This window comes from Hemiscyllium ocellatum, chromosome 18 (genome assembly GCF_020745735.1).
Source record: "Hemiscyllium ocellatum isolate sHemOce1 chromosome 18, sHemOce1.pat.X.cur, whole genome shotgun sequence".
In the NCBI taxonomy this organism is placed as follows: domain Eukaryota; kingdom Metazoa; phylum Chordata; class Chondrichthyes; order Orectolobiformes; family Hemiscylliidae; genus Hemiscyllium; species Hemiscyllium ocellatum.
This window is the reverse complement of record NC_083418.1, coordinates 49,335,729-49,359,618: the sequence shown is the minus strand read 5'-3', so window position 1 is coordinate 49,359,618 and position 23,890 is coordinate 49,335,729. Positions and strand designations below refer to the sequence as shown.

At 39.5% G+C, this 23,890-nt stretch overlaps 1 protein-coding gene across 1 annotated transcript; it reads left to right on the top strand.

The window, feature by feature from the left end:
• The first annotated feature begins 1,890 nt into the window (after positions 1-1,890).
• Positions 1,891-22,231, top strand: LOC132824300 (uncharacterized). Its single transcript, XM_060838644.1, is given in 7 exon segments — positions 1,891-2,043; positions 2,951-3,075; positions 4,484-4,550; positions 13,562-13,718; positions 18,909-19,054; positions 20,448-20,558; positions 22,013-22,231. Coding segments are annotated over 7 exon segments (978 nt in total).
• The last annotated feature ends 1,659 nt before the right edge of the window (positions 22,232-23,890 follow it).

The window sequence follows — 23,890 nt, the reverse complement described above, 5'->3', positions numbered from 1 at the left end:
TAACCTCTTCAGGATTTTATCTCAACACTTCTGCTTTGAGACTTATACTGCATGGTGATTTAGTTTACTATGTCTCTCTCCTTTCACAGCAGCATATATAAAGACTGCTCAAAACTCAAAATAAAACTCGCACTCTTTATTCTGAGTTCTTTCCTTACAATTGATTGGTAAGTGATATTAAATCAAGCATTGTTAATGAGTACAGCAGCTAAGGCTGTGAGTATCTCCAGAGTTGACCCAAGGACACTAATGGCAGAAAGGCCACACTGGGGTGAGTATCAAATATATTCCAGCATAAACAGTTGGGTAAACAGTGGAGTGGGAGAAAGAGGAAGGAGAGGAAAGAACCCCAGAAACCCAAACAGATGTGTAGTTGATTAATACAGGAATGGTTACCCAAATATGGTGTAATTGTTCCCACAGTAGTCACCAAGCCTAGTTCCAAGTCAGGAAGGTACAATGTAGTGAACTATTTCACAGGCATGTTGTTGAATTTTTAGGTTATATTTCATTCCCTGCATTGTATGACGCAGCTCAATATACATTTGGACCTCTGCAGAGAATCTGCATCTGTAAGAAACCCAACCTTGGGCTGCTTATGTTCAGTATTGAATGCCATTTTTTTCAATAACATTTCTCATCCTCGTCAGCTTAATAAAACAAAGTAAAAAGTGCATTTCAAACTACTGTTATCTTTACGTCCATGTAAGTCGCCCTTAAAGGTCACGTTATAGAAGCACACTCTACAGAACAATATTTGCTCATTTGTAATACCTGCCTTCTCAGCATCCCAGTTGGAAAGCGCGAAGGACACACAACAAGCTGGTAAGTCCGCCTGCAATCTTAACGTTTGAAGATAACTTTATGCAGTTTCAACGTTGAATATTGAATAACAAAATTCATAATTGTTAAATACTCAAAAATCTTACAATTAAATCCTTTGTGTTGGATTGTTGGCGTAAGAGCCAGGCAAACAGAAACAAATTCTTCTGGGGGCGCTTCCCCAATACTCTCCCACCTCGAGACAAGTTTTCCAAGGGCGCGCGTCGACAATCAAAAGTTCAAAGATCCAATTTACAGATTCTTTTTCTCTTGCTCCGACACTGACGGAATTTGACAAGTGGCAGATGGGTCACCCATAGAATCCAGAGCCAACCTTGTGTAAAGGGGGTTCAGTCCTGAGGATCCCTGTTCTCACCACTGTCTCTCCAACAGCCCACCTCTCCGAGAGGAGCTGCTGACTTGCTCACCTTGCAGACCCCACTGAGTCTCCTGTGTCCCACCGGCCCGCATTCCTTTATGGAGAGCTGCGGCAGAATGGGCGTGTTTGGGATATACAATATATTCTCATATTTATTAAAAACTTCAAATATAATACTAAGCCTGTTTTCCAATGGCAGGGATAAATTTCCAGCGCATTATCTGCTGGAGTTTATGATCTTTCTTAGTATCCTCAATTGTTTTCGTTCGTTCCTAGAACTCATTTCCCTAGTTGATTTCTTCTATTTTCTTTCCACTTCTTTGTGACTGCCTACATGCTCCAGGTTTTGAAGTTTCTTCTGCTCTACTATCCAGTTGCTGCATTTCCCTCTATATCTCTCTTCATGTATGCTACTCTCAATGTCTTTTTCCTCCCCTACTCCTGCTCCCCTCTTTGTTAGGGAATATGAAAAGCGTGGCTGGGGAAAGAGGGGGGTTCCTGAGAGATGAGATTAAGATAAAAGAGGGGATAGAAGCAGAAGGGAAAGTAGATGAATACAAGGGGAAACGATGTGGAACTATCAGAAGGAGGGAAAGGAAAGACGCAGGGAATTTTCTGCATTTCACTTTAAGTAATGTTGTGTGTTTACCTACTGAAAGCTCCGAAGAAGCCAAAATCGTAGGAGTACAATGAGCATCGAAATAGTTGACTTTGGCTCGTTTGGCTTAGGAAAAGATGAACCTTCAGCCATTGAAATTGAACGAATTTCCACAGAGGTCATCAGGGCTTTAACAGACATTGGATTTGTATACCTGAAAAACACTGGAATTGAAGATCAAAAGGTGTGTCCTTTAAACTCTCTACAAATTTAGTGTCAGTTCTTGTCAGCAATGTGAATGCATACTTTGGGAAATCTGTATGTGTTTTTTGTTCTTTTGTGGAATAATGTAATGGAAATGTAAATTAGTGTAAAAGGAAATAAGTTGAACTATTCAAGAATAAACCATGTCCGATAACGTCTTTGACTAAAGAAACAATTTACAATTGTAAATGACATCTGAGTGCTGAGAGCACATTTCTGAATATTTCTGAATATATCTGGCCCATGTTTTCCATTTAAAGGCCTTAATGAGAAGAGAATCCTGTTAGATATTGGGAATGATTCAATCAGTAGCCAGTCTGCCAGATGTGTCTCAAAGCATGCACATTGAACCCTCCACAACTCTGTGGATATTGATTCTCATTTATTCAGGTCCCTGCACCTCGATGTTATTAGTGTGATTGCCATCATTTTCTGAGTGGTTGCATGAGTTCCTATCCCATTGGAATCTCTTCCCATAATGAGTTGTAATCCAAACAATTCTCACCTCTCACTCCTCCAGTATACTATATGACATTATGAAATGATGCTCAACATTCTCTCAGATAATATATCCCAAATCTTTCTGCTTCTCTGTTTCCATAGGATCTTGCTTAATTGTCAAAAAATGTACAATTGCATATTCTTTTATAGCGAATAATATTGTCCTGTTGCTGGCCTAGATGACATACAAAGAAAATATGTGGTGAGAAACACCTCCTCTTCATATTGCATCCCCCACTCATCTTGATTTAGGCAATCTTTGAAAATGGATTAGGGATAATAAACTAAAAGAAAGAACAGAAAGGGACTGTTGATTAAAACCTAGTGTTAATAGATCCAAGGTGCAAAACATATTTCATTACATTTGAAACATGATTTTTCCTCAGATATTTGAAGTGATGGACATCTGCAAGAAGTTCTTCATGCTTCCAAGTAACATTAAACAACAATATGCCCTTACTGTGGACTCTGAATCTCTAGGTCATGGCTGGATTGCAGAAGACAAAGAAAGGTTAAAAAAATACAGAACTATATTTGGCAGAATTATTTTATGTGGTAATGAGACATGGTGGAAGAACTGAAATAGAGGCATCGGGTGCAAAAATAAACAATTTGAGTTCAAGACTTCATTGGGAATATCTCAGCTGAGACACTTTAGCTAGTGTTGGTCATAACTAGAGGAACTCTAGTCAAAGTAGAGATTAATTTTCACTGCTGCAAAGAGAACAAAATAATACTTAAATGGGAGAATGTTCAAAATAGAGGAGGAATGATACTTCAGTTCGGAAGAAACTGTTTCTACTGGTGCAAGGACCAATTATCAAAGGTCACATTTAAAGTAATTTGCAAAAGGACCAGAAAAGAGATGTGGAAAAAAATTTTGCAATAACTTATGATGAACCATTGCCCATTACCTGGAGGGATGGTGGAAGTAAGTTAAATAACAATTTTTCAAAAGGAACAGCAGCAATATTTGGGGAGAAAAATTCCAGTGTCATGAATGAAAAGCTGGTGAATGTCCTCAAAATTCTGGAGATCACAGCAGGTCAGACAGCATCCATGGAGAGACAGAAACTTAAAGTTTCAAGTCTGGATGACTCTTCATCAGAGCTACGGAATAGGATAGCTCACAAAAGTTACTGGTACATGTGCAAATGACCAAATGGCCACTTTCTTTTCTGAGGTCCAATGGTGTGCTATGCTGGACTGCCAAACTTAAAACAATATTGAAAGAATCAGAAAATTATAATAACAACAATTTAATAATAAACTAAAGAATCTTGTTGCCAGTATCTAGTTCATAATCAATGTATTTTGCATGGCAACTTGTAGTTTAGAAATGTATTTGCTGTTTGAAAATTCAAGTCTTAAACATAAGACAAATTAAAGAGTCTTGATTGAACAAAACTGGCAATAATTTTGAAATCAATGTAATTAAAGCAAGCAGGAATTATTTTCATTTAAATACTATCTGATATCTTAAAGTCAGATGGATGGCTGTAATGTGAACAATGAGTGTGCCAGTGCTGGTCTTCTGGATACAGCCTGAGTGTCCACCATTACATCCATAGAGGCTATAAACTAGCTTTGTTCAAAAGAGCCATAAAACTCTATTAGAGATTCACAAGAGGTGGAAATTGTTCATGTGGTTTCTAAGAATGAAGGAAAATTTTTGAATTAAAGACAGTTTACTTGTCTTTGTGGGAATAGTCACTTTCACTAAATGTTATTATGAGTATCAAAGAAGATTCACATTCAGGTTGTTGGCACTATGGTAGGACAGATATATATTTGTGAAAGAAGTACTCTTGGTAGACCTGATGACTTTCCCTTGCTATAAGGGACATATTGGACTAGCTAATTAATCAGATGCAAAATCATGAGGAGAATTTTGTGTAAACATGTTTTTTTCTTCACAGATTAAATCCTGAGCGGCCTGCAGACCTGAAGGAGTCCTTTAATATATCAGCATTATCTCCACATGTTGTAAGTCTGAAGAGTTCCAGCTATGGTTGTTCTTGAACTTTGTATTGTTCATTAGATCTGAAAAGATAATGAGATTTTAGAGATGTTTGGCCAGTCACTTGTTAGGTGCTACTTGCAGTTGGTGTCATCCTGCCTGCCCTGCTGAGCAAAGCAGCAGGCTGGAGTCCTTGGAAATTAATGAGCCTGATACCTGCCAATGAGCAGGATCGAAGCTATTGTTGAAAATTCTCCTTCTTCAAAATTACTCTTACCCCTCTTTGCAGCCAGAGTCCTCCACTGATAAGGATAAGGGATAAGGGTTAACCAGATGACAGGACAAGACAAACCAGCTATTTTACTTATCTCATGACTGGATCCTTATGTTCACATTACATGATCTCTTATGCCTTTATGTTTGTACATTTCCTCACTACATTTATATTCTGTTCCCCTATTGTTTTCATTCTCTTTCAAATTTGTTGCCCCTCTTATCTGTCTTTCATGTTTGCTTCCCTTTTCCAAATATTTCACTGGTTCACTTGTTTTTACTATACATTGCCTCAGTCATCCCTCCCTTTTCCTCCTCTTCCCCCCATTCTGCTATTTCTTCTTCCCAGATCCTTTATGCTAGTTCCTGACACTTGTTGCCATCACCTATTATCTGTTCCTGCTCTCACTAGCAATTTCCACCACTTTGACATCTTCTCAGTATTTCCTTTTTCTCTTCCCAGTAGTCTCTCATCTCAGCATCGCTTTGCCTTTTCTGATAAACTTGACAAGGTGCGTGGGGAATGACTAATCAATCTCCCTGTGGAGCTCATTGAGTAAATGTTCCTGTGGTAACAGACTATAGCCTGCTTCACTGGAACTCATTGCCTGAGCCCTGGAGCATTCTTGTGGTGCAGTGGTAGTGTCCCAGCCTCTGATCCTTGAGGTCTGGGTTCAGGTCTGCCAGAGAATTGTCCAGTTATAAATAAAGCCCGTACACGGATTTTGTGAAATTGACTTATACTGGTTTATTTCACGATATTGTGGGAAGAGAGGCTGATTCCCTTGGATTACAATGGGATCTTGATCAGATGCGCCAATGGGCTGAGGAGTGGCAAATGGAGTTTAATTTAGATAAATGTGAGGCGCTGCATTTTGGGAAAGCAAATCTTAGCAGGACTTTTACACTTAATATATGGTTCTAGGGAGTGTAGCTGAACAAAGAGACCTTGGAGTGTAAGTTCATAGGTCCTTGAAAGTAGAGTCGCAGGTAGATAGGATAGTGAAGAAGGTGTTCGGTATGTTTTCCTTCATTGGTCAGAATGTTGAGTATTGGAGTCGGAAGGTTATGTTGAAAGACATTGGTTAGGCCACTTTTGAAATATTGTGTGCAATTCTGGGCTCCTTCCTATCGGAAGGATGTTGTGAATCTTGAAAGGGTTCAGAAGAGATTTACAAGGATGTGGCCAGGGTTGGAGGATTGAGCTGTAGGGCAAGGTTGAATACGCTAGGCTGTTTTCCCTAGAGCATCGGAGGCTGAGAGGTGACCTTATAGAGGTTTATAAAATCATGAGGGGCATGGATAGGGTAAATAGGCAAGGTCTTTTCCCTGGGGCAAGTGGGGACTGCAGATGCTGGAGCTCAGAGTCAAGAGTATAATGTTGGAAAAGCACAGCAGGTTAGGAAGCATCCTGATGAAGGGCTTATGCCAAAATCATCGATTCTCCTGCTCCTTGGATGCTGTCTGACCTGCTGTGCTTTTCAAGCACTACACTCTCAACATTTCCCTGGGGCGGTGGAGTCCAGAACTAGAGGGCATAGGTTTAGGGTGAGAGTGGAAAGATATAAAAGAGATCTAAAGAGCTGCTTTTTCACACAGAGAGTGGTGCGTGTGTAGAATGGGCTGCCAAAGGAAGTGGTGGAGGCTGGTACAATTGCAACATTTAAAGAGCATCTGGATGGGTGTATGAATAAGAAGGGTTTGGAGGGATATGAGCTGGGTGCTGGCAGGTGGGACTAGATTGGGTTGGGATAGCTGGTCAGCATGGATGAGTTGGACCAAAGGGTCTGTTTCCATGCTGTACATCTCTTTGACTCTATGACTGCATGTATGCAAAATGGACACTTTGCACAGCTGAGTCAAATGTCATCTTCCCTGAGCTTTAGATACAGTCAGTTCTTCTTGGGTTGCAAAAGATTGATATTAATTACAAGGCAATCACAGTTGATAGCAGCAATGCTGCTAGCCTGGCAGTATCGGTCAGTAAACAATGGCAACAGGAGGCTAGTTAATCTACAGAAATGCATGCTAATATCCAGCATCCTAGCTGTGATAGTTTCAAAGTGCAGAGAGCATTCATATCAATCATTCCGGCGCCAATTAGTCTGCGTTGGCATTGTGGTGACTGGTGTCCTGGACAGACAGGGAGCGCCCTTGGCGCTTCAGGAGCTGTGATGTCATTGTGAGGCAGTGAATCCCATTAGCAGGTCATCTAGATAACGTTGCTTCAGTAAGGACTTAGGTAACATTTTTTCTCTGTCTGTTCCTAAGTGTGGCCAAGTTGAGGTAGCAGTGGCATTATGGGTAGGCCCTCTTTGGCTAAAGACAACGATAGTGTCTGTAAGCAAATGGTCTGTAAGCAAAGGTTACAGACTTTTAGTCTGTAAGAAGGTTTTTCCTTCTCCCACATGGTCACACCTGCTCCTGAGATGTGTAATGATATCTTTGAACAGCTTGATCAGAAAGTATTATATGGCAGATCCAGGGATGGGTCTGCAGAATTGTCTGTCTCAGACCTGGGCCTAGACTATGTGTGTCATGAGTGGTGGCCGTACTGTGGTGTTCAACAATGAATGATATTCCTCTCCAGTTAGGCATCCTGTGTTATTACAACTCTCCACTTCCTCATGTTATCTACTCACCTGTACACTCCCCTCTCAATCATGACTTCATTTCTTCTTCTTTCTCTGCCTCCTCAACTCTTCCTTATCCACCATCAGCCTCAACTAAAAGCTGTTTGGATCATGCTTGGAATCTGGTGTATTTTCAGGCATTTGTAACATAAATCCCTGATTCACTAACTGGGTCCATGGACCCCAGGATATCTATAAAATAATATGCATGTGAACAGTGGTGCAATGTTGGCTGTTGAGCATGTGCTGTTGACCCTTATTTTGATTTTTTTTGTCTGCCTGAGCAGTACAACAGAGAGCATGTGCACCTGAAGGTTCATTGTCGGTCCCAGTGCTCTGCTATCTCTACACAACCTCATCATTGTGTACAACCTCATTATAGTATATCATTATCGAATGGTGGTGTTGAAGCAGATCCATGAACAAACATACCATATCTGCTTGGTAAATGGTCAATTTTGTGTAAAAGTCAAGCTTTGATGTTGGCAAAAACATTAATTTTTAATATCTCTTTTGTATCAGCCAATTGCCAACATTTAGCCAAAAACCCCAAAACACGACTTAGCATCCACTCACTGCTCACATCAAACTTGCCCTTGTGCAAACTTACAGTTTGTTAGGATCAGAGAATAGCACAGCACTGAAAGTGCTTATTCACCTCCTTGTCTCTGCACACAACATTGACATCGATCCATCTCATTGTAGCACACTGCATAGCTGCCAATCTTGCTATCAACATGGGACCAAGGAAAAATATGCATTAATGATCTGGATGAAGGAACTGAGGGCATTCTGGTTAAGTTTGTGGATGATACAAAGATAGGTGGAGGGGCAGGTAGTATTGAGGAGACAGAGAGGCTGCAGAAAGATTTAGATGGTTTAAGATAGTCGGCAAATAAGTGGCAGATGAAATACAATTTGGGAAAGTGTGAGGTCATGCACACCTGTAGGAAGAATAGAGGCATGGACTATTTTCTAAATGGGGTGAAAATTCAGAAATCTGAAGTGCAAAGGGACTTGGGAGTCATAGTCCTGTTTTTTTTTAAGGTAAACCTGCAGGTTGAGTCAGTAGTTAGGAAGCCAAATATAATGTTGTCATTCATCTGGAGAGGACTAGAATACAAAAGGAGGGATGAATTTCTGAGGCACTATATTGCTCTGGTCAGACCACATCTAGAGTATTGCGAGCAGTTTTGGGCCCCATACCTCAGGAAGGATATATCTGAGCAGTCTGGACAGAGTGAACCTTGGGAAGATGTTTCCATTGGCAGGTGAGATGAGGGCCCGAGGGCACAGCCTTAGAGTGAAGGGAAGACCCTTTAGTGCGCGGTATGGTGGCTCAGTGGTTAGCACTGCTGCCTCACAGCGCCAGGGACAAGTGTTCAATTCCTGCCTCGGGTGACTGTCTGTGTGGAGTTTACACATTTCCCCGTGTCTGTGCGGTTTTCCACCAAGTGCTCCGGTTTCCTCCCACAATCCAAGACATGTGAAGGTCAGGTGAATTGGCCATGCTAAATTTCCCATAGTGTTAGGTGTATTAGTCAGGGGTAAATAGAGGGTAAGGTTTGGGTGGGTTGCTCTTCGGAGGATCGGTGTGGACTTGTTGGGACGAAGATTCTGTTTCCATACTGTACCGAATCAAATCGAGAAAAGGAACAACTTCTTTAGCCAGAGAGTGATAAATCTGTGGAGTTCATTGCCACAGAAGGCTGTGGAGGCCAGGTCATTGACTATATTTAAAACAGAGATAAATAAGTTCTTGATTGTCAAGGGGATCAAAGGTTACGGGAAGAAAGCAGCAAAATGGGGTTGAAAAACCTTTCAGCTATGATTGAAAGATGGAGCAGACTAGACAGGCCAAATGGCCTAATTTCTGCTCGATTGTCTGATAGTCTTATGGTCTTATTGTACAAAGCCATTGAGATATGCAGAGCAGGGAAATTGTTGTGCTGAAAGAACTAGAGATTTCAAGATATTGGAGAAGAACATGAGAGATTGGATAAAGGTTTCTTCACTGTTTCAAAAGATTCCTCAGAGTAAAATGTAAAAGTAGAACACTGCAAGCCGAGCATGTGGCTGGAAAGTGATGTGAAATATGTCAATGAAAATCACCAGAATGGACTCACTTTCATGAGGGCTGATCAAAACTTTGAACCTGAAATATTGAAGAAAATTAGTCAATCTCAAAGATAGCCCTGGTTGGTGTGCCAAGTGAATGAAGGCATCAATTTTGTATCATGATGCAAAATCAAGATTTCACATATCTCCCTCCAGAACTCGAAGTCAGGTTAATATTTATAATTAGACTAGATCTGGATGGGAAATTGATTAGACTCCAATGGATTTTTATATCCCAGCCAGTCAAACAAGGAGCAAAGCTGTAGAGAAACCATTGTTGAAGACAACTGGCTGTGAAAAGAGTAAATTCACCATTAAACTTTCTTGTGTTTTCAATGAGAGAATACTTAAACCAATAGTGATGAACTCTCTTAGAACAATTCCTGAAAGGATTCTTCATCCATATTATCTGTGAGAAAGGATGGTTGGAAGAAAGTAGCTTGGTAATATGGTGGAGGAAGGTTTTGTGCTTCCAACAACAAAGAGAAAATAAAGTCTCCTCATTTGAGATAATACTAATATAAAACAAAAAAACTGTGAATATTGAATATCTGAAACAAACAAAAGTGGAAATTTCTGGAGAAACTCAAAAGGTCAGACAGCGTCTGTGAAGAGACAATACCATTATCATTTCATCTCCAGAACTGAAGAAGGATCACTGGACTTGAAATGTTATTTATTTTCTCATTTGGGATATGTTCAGATCACACTTTGTTGATGTTTTGTAATTGAACTTCAGCAAAAATGGATGGTATTGTAAATGATGCTCAGTTGCCATATCAACTACGTTTAGCCAACAAATATCTCTGTGAACAAGCCCTTTGAGGATCACAGAACATTGAATGGCTGAATGATCAGAGGAGAGAAAGCATTGACCAAAGGAAGCAGCATTCAGGCCTAGAATGAAATAAGAATGCAGTCTGTTGGCAAATCATTCAAGAAATGTGGGCTATCCAAAGCACTTGTTGATACTGATATTGATTTTTGAGAATTAATGAAAGAAAGGGTTTCTTCAGTAAATGCACAATTAACTTTTATTATAAAACAAACATCCAATAAAGATGCAGAATCAGTTAATAAAATTTGTAATATGTAAATATAAAGGTTTCTTTCTCTAAGTAACCCTAAACACACGCAGAACAGACACATTTCAGGTTAAGGAAAAGAAATAAATTTCTCTCTGCAGAGAGAAAAGCATTTTCTGATGAAGGGTGAAGACAAAAATGATAAAGCATTGATTATTCCAAACTTGTCATATGCTGGTCTTGCATGTGAGATGCATTGAGTTCTTTCAGTCAGTTCCTTCCAGAACAATTAGGTTTCACACAAAAGTCACCAAAACCTCTTTGGAAATGGGAGACACTTATTCTGAACAGGCTTTTCCCAACTAAAACCAAAATGGAAATTCCAAACATGTAATTACCATTCAAGCCCGACAGCCATGTAACCCAGTTATTAAATAGGATCTACTTTTTCAGAGATGAGTACAAGCAACTAGGATCGGTCATGAAGCAGAATCTTATAGGAGTGTGAGTGACGTGGACTATGGTGAAATCTGTTGCAAAAATTAGACAAGTCATCCATCTCTATATCAGCTTGTTACTGCAGGGAACAGAGTTTATATCAGTGCAAACTTGACTCATGACTCCATTGTGCAACCCCCTGACTGATGGGGAACATATGGTAATGCCAACCATGTCTCAAACAGGACCAGGTTGGAGCAGAATATAAGACTGTTGAAGATGCACTTCCCTCACTTGAACAGGCTTCTAGGATACTCCAATGGAGCGCATCATTGTAGCATGCTGTGTTTTGCATAAGTAGAACAGGCGATGTCCTGGATGCAGACGAACTAGGAGAGCGGAAACATTTCTCCAATGAAAAGGAGGAAATTAAACGTGTCCACAATAGATTGCAGCTGCGATAAGCACTATAAAACAGAACTAATTGAGACCTGGTTGCAACAGAAGAGATCTGGGTGCAGCACACACTCATTAACAGTAAAATTGTCTTTGGACATGATTCTGAAATCTGGTTGGCATTGTAAAGGGCTCAGTTCAACCTCTGTTGCCTTCAGTTGTGTTCCATTTTGCTCTCCATAAGGAAAAGCTCATGTTTGCATTTGTCTGATTGCTTTGTTGAGTATGATGTTTTCCAACTGGACACTGACAAGAAGTGTCAAAAAATGTGGTGTTGGAAAAGCACAGCCGGTCAGGCAGCATCCGAGGAGCAGAAGAGTCGATATTTCGAGTATTGGTTCTTCATCAGGAATTTCAAGAAGTGACAAGACGTGGGTTTAAATTGGACACTGTGGATAGGGTAAAACTGACTTGGAAAGGTTGTTCAGATGGGATGTAACTAAGGACAATGTGTGGCTGAGTGCTCAAAGAGCAACTAAGATGAGAGAACAAGTTTGCACATGTGATTGTGGTGTGGGCAATGGGCTTTCTGACTACTGTGACATCACGGTGCCATTGACGGGTCATGCTGGATTATAAAGGCTTGTCCAGATGTACAGTGGCAGATACAAGGGTTGGCAGATTTGGCAGATATCTGATGAATGGCAAGTTGTTCCAGGATTGAAGCATGGTAGGATTGGGGGCAATCGGAGAGACAATTGGAGGTTCATGGTAATGGTCCCAGAAATGAAAAGCATAATGTATGAGGAACGTTGAGGACTCTGAATTGATACACGTTGGAGTTTAGAAGGATGAGGCAGGATCTAATTGAAGCATACAGAATACTGAATGGCCTGGATAGAGTGGATGTTGAGAAGATGTTTCCAATGGGAGGAGAGATGCAGATCCGAGGGCATAGCCTTAGAACCTTTTAGAACGGAAATAAGGACAACTTTCTTCAGGCAGAGAGTAGTGAATCTATGGAATTCATTGCTACAGAAGGCTGTGGAGGCCAGGTCATTGAGTACATTTAAGACTGAGATAGACAGGTTCTTGAATATTAAGGGGATCAGAGGTTACGGGGAGAAAGTGGGAAAATGGGGTTGAGAAACTTATCAGCCATAATTGATTGGCTGAGCAGACTTGATGGGCTGAATGGCCTAATTTCTGCTTCTATGTCTTATGACCTTGTCATAGCAGCATGATAGGTCATTATTGAGGCAAGAAGGGTATGAAACTCCTCTTAACCTCATAGCAATAAACCCTTCAATGCTGACTTAGCCAAAGCTTTGCAAGATTGAGCCCAATGTCTTTTCACTGACCTTTAAAAAAAACGACATCCAGGTATGCACTTCTGTCTAAATAAATTAAATGTGAAGCAGCTTCAAAACATCTTACAAAATTCTTGCAAGTTCCTCTGAAAAGTGATGGATTTCACATTGTGCAATGTTAAAATGCAAGGAATTTAGAATATTACATTTTGCCCGGAGGATAAGCCATTTAAAACCTAAAAATGTTTGAGAAGCAATGCTCTAAATAGACTGTTGTACATTAAACACTTTAAAAGTAGTTCTCATCATTAAGCTTAGCATTATAATACAGAACATCAGAAAGACATTTGATAGGGACGGCGCAGGATGGATAGGTCAGAGGAAGCCCAAATGAAGAGGCTGAGTATGGATAAACAACAAGGTCATCGAAGATTAACCATGAAGTTTCAAAGAGCTGACTTGATAGCAATACCAGACAGTCATAGTGTGCGTGTTTAACTATTAATAAAAATGGGCATGAAAGTTACAAGAATTAGTTGTACAACTGGATAATTATGCAAGCGCAAGATCATCCAATCTCACTGGGGATCTAAAAGCAGAAATTAATTTATTTGTTTTCAGACCTCTCAGATTGCATTACAAATCCTTCACAAATCCTTCAACAGTATGTCTAACCCTTCTCCACTCATCACTGAACCAACATCGCAACTTTCTGTTTACGGAGGACAATGACACAAGATATTAAATAATTTTCAGAGTCAAGTAAAGATAAAATTGCTTTTGTTACTTCGGTAAATAAAATTTTGATAAAAGTACTGCTGTTTCTATTTACCTGTTTTTCTAGAAATGGCCCGTTATTAACACCATTCCTGAGTTTAGGGAATGTCTGGAATCATTCTTCAAAACGTGTCAGCAGCTGTCAGTAAAAATTCTGAAAGTGATTGCACTGGGCCTGGGTCTTGAGAGGGATTTCTTCGTCAATAAGCACCAAAATATGGGCAGTAAGTATCAGTTCAATGAGCAGTACTACCCGATTTTGGTTTATGTATCTATAAATCTTGCTTCAATATAAATATAAAAATTTATACATATTAAAGAAGTTTGGTGAACCCCAGGTGATTGGTGTTGAAGTAGAAAATTAATAAATTCATCCTGAGGACATGAAAGGCAATAGTTATGCCATGTTCCCTCAAGATATTAGATGGGACCAGTATTTAAATTATAATTTTTTTAAATATTTAAAACATTTAAATAATTTATTTAACACACTATTTAAATTATAAAGGCATTTGTAATTATTTGAAAGGAAATTAAGTGATGCCATTTTCTCATTACTAGTTTAAAAAGTCCATGTTAACAAACCCTTTCTTAGTTTCATGATCATGTTGCCAATGAGATTACAAAATGTCACAAATAGCAGCTGTGATAAATCACTGTTCCAGCAGGATATTGTTTCATGATTACTTGGCACAGCCACTATTTCTCAATGAATCCTGAGCAAACTGTAAGTTAATCTCTCCAACCCATATGTTAACATTTTCTTCTGAAATTGTTTTCCTTGGTTCATCATCTGCTGATTCTTCACCCTGTGCCATTTTCCTCAGTAATTTGTGTTGATGGTGGTTTGCTATTCATTTCCACACTCAGCGGTACAGTGAGAAGTTTTCAACTCTGTCTCAGTCAGGAAGGGTATTTGAGCTATTTACATTGTTCTGAACTAAGTGACAGCCAATTGGCAACTGAACTCATTGTATCTTGTGTCAACGTTAGACGATGACAAGCCTGATGTGACGTTGGCTGAGCTGAAACTGAGTCAGAGATGGGTTAGACCTGTCCATTGAAACTAGTGAATAGGTTGTCAAAATCAAAGAGATGATGTACTCACTTCATGCTCCTAACTCCAGACCATTCCCACTTTTAACATTTGCTGAACTGTGCAATATGCAAGAAGACCCTCATAAAGCTGGTTTATACATTTTGCAAATATGTAAGTCAGACCCTGTATGTCAAACATGATTTCAATTTTAATCAGATCCTGAGCAAAGCTGACAGTGACGTTACCATCCGATGAGGGTCCAAAGAGTATTTGGAGCTAAAAAGGGAATTTTTGAAAAAAAGATTATTTAGTACTTTTTGCCTCTGTTGTGGGTTCAGGAGGAAATCAGACCTCCCCACAATCCAATCAATGCATCCTCCAGGCAATATGACTTTCCACCATAGGGAGAACTGGATACCAAGATGAGACCCAGCAGCTTAAAAAAATCAGAGATACTCCGCGCAATAGCATGTTACCTTTTGCATGACACTGCTACTTGCTGCAAACAGATGAGGAATGGTGATTCAAACCTTCTCTTTTGATTGTTGGAACATATATTTTCATTTCCTTTTCATGCGCAACTTTCTCCCACATCATTTAAAAATGTAGTTAGAGTCATATAGTCATAGAGACGTACAGCATGGAAATAGACCCTTCGGTCTAACCCGTCTATGCCAACCAGATATCCCAACCCAATCTAGTTCCACTTGCCAGCACTCGGCCCATATCCCTCCAAACTCTTCCTATTCAGATACCCATCCAAATGCCTCTTAAATGTTCCAATTGTACCAGCCTCCATCACTTCTTCTGGCAGCTCATTCCATACATGTACCACCCTCTGTGTGAAAAAGTTGCACCTGAGGTCTTTTTTATATCATTCTTCTGTCACCGTAAGCCTATGCCCTCTAGTTATGGACTCCCCGATCCCAGGGAAAAGACTTTGTCTATTTATCCTGTCCATGGCCCTCATAATTTTGTAAACCTCCACGCTACAGGGAAAACAGCCCCAGCCTGTTCAGCCTCTCCCCGTAGCTCAGATCCTCCAACCCTTGCACATCCTTGTAAATCATTTCTGAACCCTTTAAAGTTTCACAACATCTCTCCAATAGGAAGGAGACCAGAATTGCATGCAATATTCCAACAGTGGCCTAACCAATGTCCTGTACAGCTGCACATGACCTCCCAACTCCTGTACTCAATAGTCTGACGAATAAAGGAAAGCATATCAAAGGCCTTCCTCACTATCCTATCTACCTGAGACTCCACTTTCAAGGAGCTATGAAACTGCACTCCAAGGTCTCTTTGTTCAGCAACACTCCCTAGGACCTTACCATTAAGTGGATAAGTCCTGCTAAGATTTGCTTTCCCAAAATGCAGCACCTCGCATTTATCTGAATTAAATTCCATCTGCCACTTCTCAGCCCATTGGCCCATCTGGTCCAGATCCTGTTGTAATTAGAGGTCACCATCTTCGCTGTCCACTACACCTCCAATTTTAGGGTCATCTGCAAACTTACAAACTGTACCTCTTATGCTTGCATCCAAATCATTTATGTTAATGACAAAAAGTAGAGGATCCAGCACTGATCCTTGTGGCATTCCACTGGTCACAGGCCTCCAGTCTGAAAAACAACCCTTCACCACCACCCTCTGTCTTCTACCTTTGAGCCAGTTCTATATCTAAATGGCTAGTTCTCCATGTATTCCATGAGATCTAACCTGGCTAATCAATCTGCCATGGGGAACCTTGTCGAACGCCTTACTGAAGTCCATATAGATCACATCTACTGCTCTACCCTCATCAATCTTCTTTGTTACTTCTTCAAAACACTCAATCAAGTTTGTGAAACATGATTTCCCACGCACCAGGCCATGTTGACTATCCCTAATCAGTCCTTGCCTTTCCAAATACATGTACATCCTGTCCCTCAGGATCCCCCAACAGCTTGCCCATAACCGAGGTCAAGCTCACTGGTCTATAGTTCCCTGGCTTGTCTTTGCCACCCTTCTTAAACAATGGCACCACGTTGGCCAACCTCCAGTCTTCCGGCACCTCACCTGTGACTATCGATGATACAAATATCTCTGCAAGAGGCCCAGCAATCTCCTCTCTAGCTTTCCACAGAGTTCTAGGGTACACCTGATCAGGTCCTGGGGATTTATCCACTTTTAACCGTTTCAAGAAATCCAGCACTTCCTCCTCTGTAATCTGGACATTTTGCAAGATGTCACCATCTATTTCTCTACAGTGTATATCTTTCATCTCCTTTTCCACAGTAAATACTGATGCAAAATATTCATTTAGTATCTCCCCCATTTTCTGTGGCTCCACACAAAGGCTGCCTTGCTGATCTTTGAGGGGCCCTATTCTCTCCCTAGTTACCCTTTTATCCTTAATATATTTGTAAAAACCCTTTGGATTCTCCTTAATTCTATTTACCAAAGCTATCTCATGTCCCCGTTTTGCCCTCCTGATTTCCCTTTTAAGTATACTCCTACTTTCTTTAAACTCTTCTAAGGATTCACTCGATCTATCCTGTCTGTACCTGACATATGCTTCCTTCTTTGTCTCAACCAAACCCTCAATTTCTTTAGTCATCCAGCATTTGCCATACCTACCAGCCTTCCCTTTCACCCTGACAGGAATATACTTTCTCTGGATTCTTGTTGTCTCATTTCTGAAGGCTTCCCGTTTTCCTGCGTCCCTTTACCTGTGAACATCTGCCTCCAATCAGCTTTCGAAAGTTCTTGCCTAATACTGTCAAAATTGGCCTTTCTCCAATTTAGAATTTCAACTTTTATATATCTTTTATCTATCCTTTTCCATCATTATTTTAAATCTAATAGAATTATGGTTGATGGCCCCAAAGTGCTCCCCCACTGACATCTCAGTCACATGCCCTGCCTTATTTCCCAAGAGTAGGTCATGTTTTGCACCTTCTCTAGTAAGTACATCCACATACTGAATCAGAAAATTGTCTTGTACACACTTAATAAATTCCTCTCCATCTAAACCTTTAACACTATGGCAGTCCAAGTCGATGTTTGGAAAGTTAAAATCCCCTACCATAACTACCCTATTATTCTTACAGTCAACTGAGATCTCCTTACAAGTTTGTTTCTCAATTTCCCTCTGACTATTGGGGGGTCTATAATACAATCCCAATATGGTGATCGTCCCTTTCTTATTTCTCAGTTCTACCCAAATAACTTCCCTGGATGTATTTCTGGGAATATCCCCCCTCAGCACAGGTGTAATGCTATCCGTTATCAAAAATGCCACTCCCCTCCTCTCTTGCCTCTTTTTCTATCCTTCCTGTAGCATTTGTATCCTGGAACATTAAGCTGCCAGTCCTGCCCATCCCTGAGCCATGTTTCCGTAATTGCTATGATATGCCAGTCCCATGTTCCTAACCATGCCCTGAGTTCATCTGCCTTCCCTGTTAGGCTCCTTGCATTGAAATCCCTTTTAATTCGATAGATTTCTGTGGTATGTCTTGAGAAGAGAATACTAAAAATTTATGAAAATAACACTACTAATTCACACATTTGTATGAAAAGTTCCAAATATTGGATATAAAAGTTGCTTGCAACTGTTCAGCTTTGGGATGACAATGGAGCCATACTAGGGAATTAGTTAATTAGTTTTAATTAGTTAATTCGATCAAAATGAAGGTTGCCATTCCTGGAGTGAAGGAACAAGGGATTTTATTACTTACTAACGCTGAGATCCTATAAAAAAAATCTCAACATCTAATACACAGTAAGTTTTTTTTTAAATGTGTGGTACTGATACACAGAGAAACATTAGGTAATCATTCTGAGTCCTTGATTGTCAGATTGGAATCTGAAGTCACAGTTATTTAAGTTTCAACTCATATCCTCAACTGTGATGAAGTTTTAGGTATCTTTGATCACACATATCTTGGAAAATGATTGTTTCCCCAATTTGCTTTTTCACTGAAAATTGTCTTTGAGGAAACAAGGAACAGAGCAGGGGAGAAGAAGAGACTTGCAGTTCTTATTGTTAAAGATTCAGTTTTTCTATTTTCTCGCTCCTGGTTTCCTAAACAACTATTCCCTAGTATGGCTCCATTATCATTCCAAAGCTGAACAGTTGCAAGCAACTTTTATATCAAATATTTGCAACTTTTCATACAAATGTGTGAATTAATAGAGTTACTTCCATAAATTTTTAGTATTCTCTTCTCATGATATACCACAGAAATCTATCGGTTAAACAAAAACAGTATGGAGATTATCCTTCACAAATTCTTTTGTCTGATATTCAGAAAAGTGGAAAAAATAGAAACAATGGAATTCATTAAAAAAAGTTCATTGTACTCATGATAAACTATTTTGAAATTCTTTAAAGGCAATAAAAATCCTACAACCCTTCGAGCTCTGTATTATCCATCAGTACAGAAATCCTCTATCCAGGATCATCAGATCCGATGTGGAGAACATTCTGATTATGGAACATGCAGTTTACTCTTCCAAGATAAGACTGGAGGGTTAGAGGTAAATAAATATTTGCATTGAGATTTCAGATTTAAGTGATTTTATTTATGAGATAAAATATTAAAGCATCTTATAATCACACATGAATAATGTGTTTTTTCTTTACCATAGTCTTTGCATTTTCTTGATTTACCAAACATTCCTAAGGTTCCTTAGGTTTATTTTTAATAAATAATTCTTTAAGTACATCCATCTTATGTCAAACAATAATGCTGTCACTTTTTATTTTCTGTTTACAAGAAGCAGGTACTAATATGGCAGGAACAGCTAAGTGCTGTATCTTGGTGAATGGAAGAGACCAGCAAAAACTCAGATTCCATTCTGAGTATGCACTGAGTTAACTGATTGAATCATCATAAGTCTGTGTAAAATTGAAGCTTAAAACATTGGATGAAAAACAGACAGTGTTTTCTGCCTTTGATTATATCTAGCTACCTGTATGGAAAATGAATCCATGTGCATATTATATCATAACAGTACTAAGTATAATGTGGAATATGTACAAGCATTTCCTGCACCAGCACTCACTTAAGTTCTGATGCCTGTAAGGTTGCCACTTTGAGAAAGTAACCAGAGGGCTCTCACTAAATTGGCATCTTCAAGAGAAATGATAAATTCGGAAGGAATAATGGAATGCTGTAGTTGTGGGTATGTTCACTGAGGTGGGAAGTTGATTTGCAGACATTCCATCCCCATCGGTGACATCTTCAGTGCTTTGGAGCCTCCTGTGAAGCGCTGTGTGCTGTGCCTTCTGGAATTTATTTGGTTCCATTCCTGCTGTGTTCGGTTGCGAGTTCCAGTTGTTCATTGCAGTGGTCAGTATATTAGGTCTAGGTCAATGTGTCTATTGAGGCTATGCCATGTCTCTAGAAATTCTGTGGCTGTCTTCTGTTTGGCTTGTCCTATTATTGTTGTGTTGGCCCAGTCAAATTTGTGGTCCTTGTCATTGACAAGGGACAGCTGATCATGGTGTTTAGTGGCTAGACGGTGTTCATGGATAGAGTTGGCTAATTGTCTGCCATTTGTCCTATATAGTGTTTCATACAGTCTTTTCATGGAATCTTGTAAACCATGTTTGTCTTGCACATGATGGATTTTGGGTCTTTTGTTCTGGTGAGTTGTTGTCTGAGCATGGCTATCATTTTATGGGCTGTCATGAATCCAAGTGGTCAGAGACGTCTAGCTATTAGTGCCGAGACTTTTTTTATATAAGGTAATGTGGCTAGTGAGTTAGGTGATGGCATATCCTCATCTTGTTGTTTGTGTGCTAGGCATCTGCAGATGAAGTTGTGGGGATATCTGTTCTTGGCAAAGACTTTGTAGAGGTATTCTTCTTCTTCTGTTCACAGGTTGGGAGTGTTTCACTGATTTACACAGGTTTTCTGTGTTTTAGATTATAAACAGGTCTGGCCAGTATGTTGCTGCTCCCTACATCCAAAATACCGTTCTCATCAACATTGCTGATCTTCTGCAGAGGTGGACATCTGACAAATTATTATCAATGGTGAGATGGCACTCATCTTGGCAAAATTCAGTCATTTAATATTTAGACAGTTATTGATTTTCTTTTCACCTTCAGTGTGGTATGCAAAGATTTGTCAATATTTTAAGTTTCAAAAACTGAAGACTGAAATGAGAAAAAAAAAAGTTTTAAAAACAGGACATTGAAAAGAATGGTTGTTAGCTTTGAAAAGCAAGTAATCCTATGCCCATGGCAAGCATCATAACTGTTTGGACAAGATGTAATTAAATTTGCATTGCAGACTTGAGGGACTGTTAAGAGAGAGGTGCTCAGTTCTTCCCCAACTCAGGAGCATCTCTGTTCTCTGTAGTCCAAACGCAATAAACCAGAAGAAAACTATTTGTCTTGCCTGCAACAGCTGTTGTAAGCTGTAACTTGTAATTGATAAGCCAGGGAACGTTTATGAATGAGCTAGCCATTTTGTGTTGTTGCTTAATCAGCAGAAGCATATTGAGAAAGATGGCTGAAGCAACACGCTAGCCAGCAGAAGAACCATAAAGATCATCTGAACAACAAAACCTGGGAGCAAAGACTACTGAACAATCTTTCCAGTTTTTCCCGCTCCCCAATAACCTATTTTCACTGTCTCCGATTTTGTACATGTGCGTAACTGGGAATTTATAAGAGGATTAGAATTTCAATAACTAGTATTGCCAATGGTTTATTATATTTATCTGATCCTGTAGTTTAATTATTTTTATTAAAAGATGATTCTTGTTCAGCAGAGAAACAAAGTCTGTTCTTGCTGTCAACTTGGGGTCTCAAAGTCAGGCAAACTCTCCATATAGTGGAGTTCAATATCCAGCATATTTCCTTGGCTGTTCTCAATAAGTCAGGTACTCGCCATACACAACAGTCAGTGCTCACAAACCTACAGCACAGTGACTGGCATTTGATTCGATTCTGTAATTGGACACAATTGCCGCATACTCCTGAGTGTAAGTCTAATGGCTAATGTTATTGCAACTTTATAAAATTGTGGAATAAGTCAACAGAATAAGCTTCCAACAGGCTACAAGGCAATAGGTACAGTTTGGAAGTGATCTTTTTTACAAATATGAAATGCCTTTGGATTGTTTGCTGGAGAGAGTCAAACTCCAATGTTGAGTTTGTTTCTTCGTATACTACTGTACAGAAATAAAATGCTTCAGCGGCCATATATAGACAAAAATATTTTTGTGAATAAAGTATGTTATTGAAATTAAAAAAGTGAGAGACAGACAGGCAAACAGAGCACCATAAATACCCAAGTTGTCTGCATATTACTGAATTTCTTTGCTTTTCAGCTCAAAACATATGTACAATTCATTCTTTGGTTGGTTCAGTAATTGCAATTACCCATTGCATGTTTGGTTAGAGTCATTGATAAAGTTACTGTTAATTCTGTTTTACAACATACAATTTAACTTGGGTAAATATTTTCTCTTGTGCTTTAGGTTCACCGAGTCCTCCTTCCAAAGTCTGAAGACAAGATGTGCAAACCTAGACAATCATTGGTTTTCTTTGTCGATCCAGACAGTGATGTGATGGTCACGTGCTGTTATGGGCTTCAGAAGTATCCACCCATCCAGGCTCTGCAGCACATACAGGGGCGTTTGAATTCTTCAAATGTAACAAAATCCTGATCCAATGAATTAATTCATTGGCAATTGTGAGGCAAGGCTTCAAGATTATATAGGAGTCAAAAAATAAAAAGGGTATTTGATAAGATTTTTGATAAAAGGGATAATCTGATTAATTAAACTATGATATCTGAAATTCATTTCTCGGCATAAATTTCTGATCCCATACTGATAATTTGGTCTCTTAGTTCATGGAGCTCTATGTATCATTCAAGCTTCTGTGAGGACAATCTGAGGGGTGGAAGAGCATGAATTGCCTTAGATGAACGAAGTAGAGAGTCTGTCCCTAGAACGTTAAAAATCACACAATGCCAGGTTATAGTCCAACAGGTTTAATTGAAAACACTAGCTTTTGGAGTGCTGCTCCTTTATCATGTGGTTGTCTGATGAAGGAGCAGCGCTTTGAAAGCTAGTGCTTCCAATTAAACCTGTTGGACTATAACCTGGTGTTGTGTGATTTTTAACTTTGTACACCCCAGTCCAACACCAGCATCTCCAAACCATGTCCCTAGAACTTCCTGCTTGTTGGCTGCACGGGAAAAGTATTTTATCAAATAAATGGGGAATAAATTAGAAGGTAATGCTGGTAGATACAAAACAAAGCAGACTGCAGTTCAGTATTTTTTAAGAATTTACAGTTAAAAAGTAAATGTTCATTTGTTTGATAATGCATCTGATATGTTTCAAATCAAGATGAGACTTTGTCAACTTTTCCTGAGATTACTTCCTCTCCATCATACCATTTATGGATCTGTTTTGCATGTTAATACTTTCATCAAAATGAAGAATGCCTTGACCGTTTTGTTTCAGTTGACTTTCATTGGGCTTTGATTTGATGCATTTGAACTTCTGAGCCAGTTGCACACATTACAGATTGTACACCAGTTTGTTGAGGAGCAGAGTCATATTTGTACTTGACAAAGTATTAAGGTCCAAATCTCTTTTGGGCATTTGGTCTGTCTAGCTGCCATCTCAAATGGGATAAAATACCTTTTGACTCCATTCTTATTAAATTTAGGTACTAAGAGAAGATTCTTGGCTAAATCAAATGTCTCACTGAAATCAGAATCATAGAGTCCCTATATTGAGGAAACAGGCAATTCAGCCCATCAAGTCAACACCAACTCTCTGGAGAACATTCCATCAAGACCCACCCCCTGCAACCCTGCATTTTCCTAGCCTGCACATCCTCTGGACACTATCAGAAATTTAGCATGGCCACTCCTGACTGTGGGAGGAAACTGGAGCACCCGAACAAAGCTCCCTTGCATACAGAGGGAGAATGTGCAAGCTCCATGCAAACAGATGCTTGAGGATGGAATCAAACCCAGGTCCATGATGCTCTGAGGCAATAATGTTACCACTGAGCCACTGTGCCATCCCATATCATTGATTTAATTTTATTATTATCACATGTACTCAGATACATGTACTAAGAAAAGAATTGTTTTGCGTGCTATCCAGGCAAGTCATACAATACATAAGAACATATAGAGAGTAGAACAGAATGGAGATTTTAGTGTTATAGCCACAGAGAAGGTGCAGAGAAGGATCAAGTCTGATATCAGAGGGGAAGAAGCTATTCTGGAATCTGTGGTACTCTTTTTCAAACTTTTCTATCTTCTGCTCAATGAAAGAGGGTTGAAGACAGTATAACTGGGGTGGGAGGGGTCTTTGATTATGTTAGGTGCT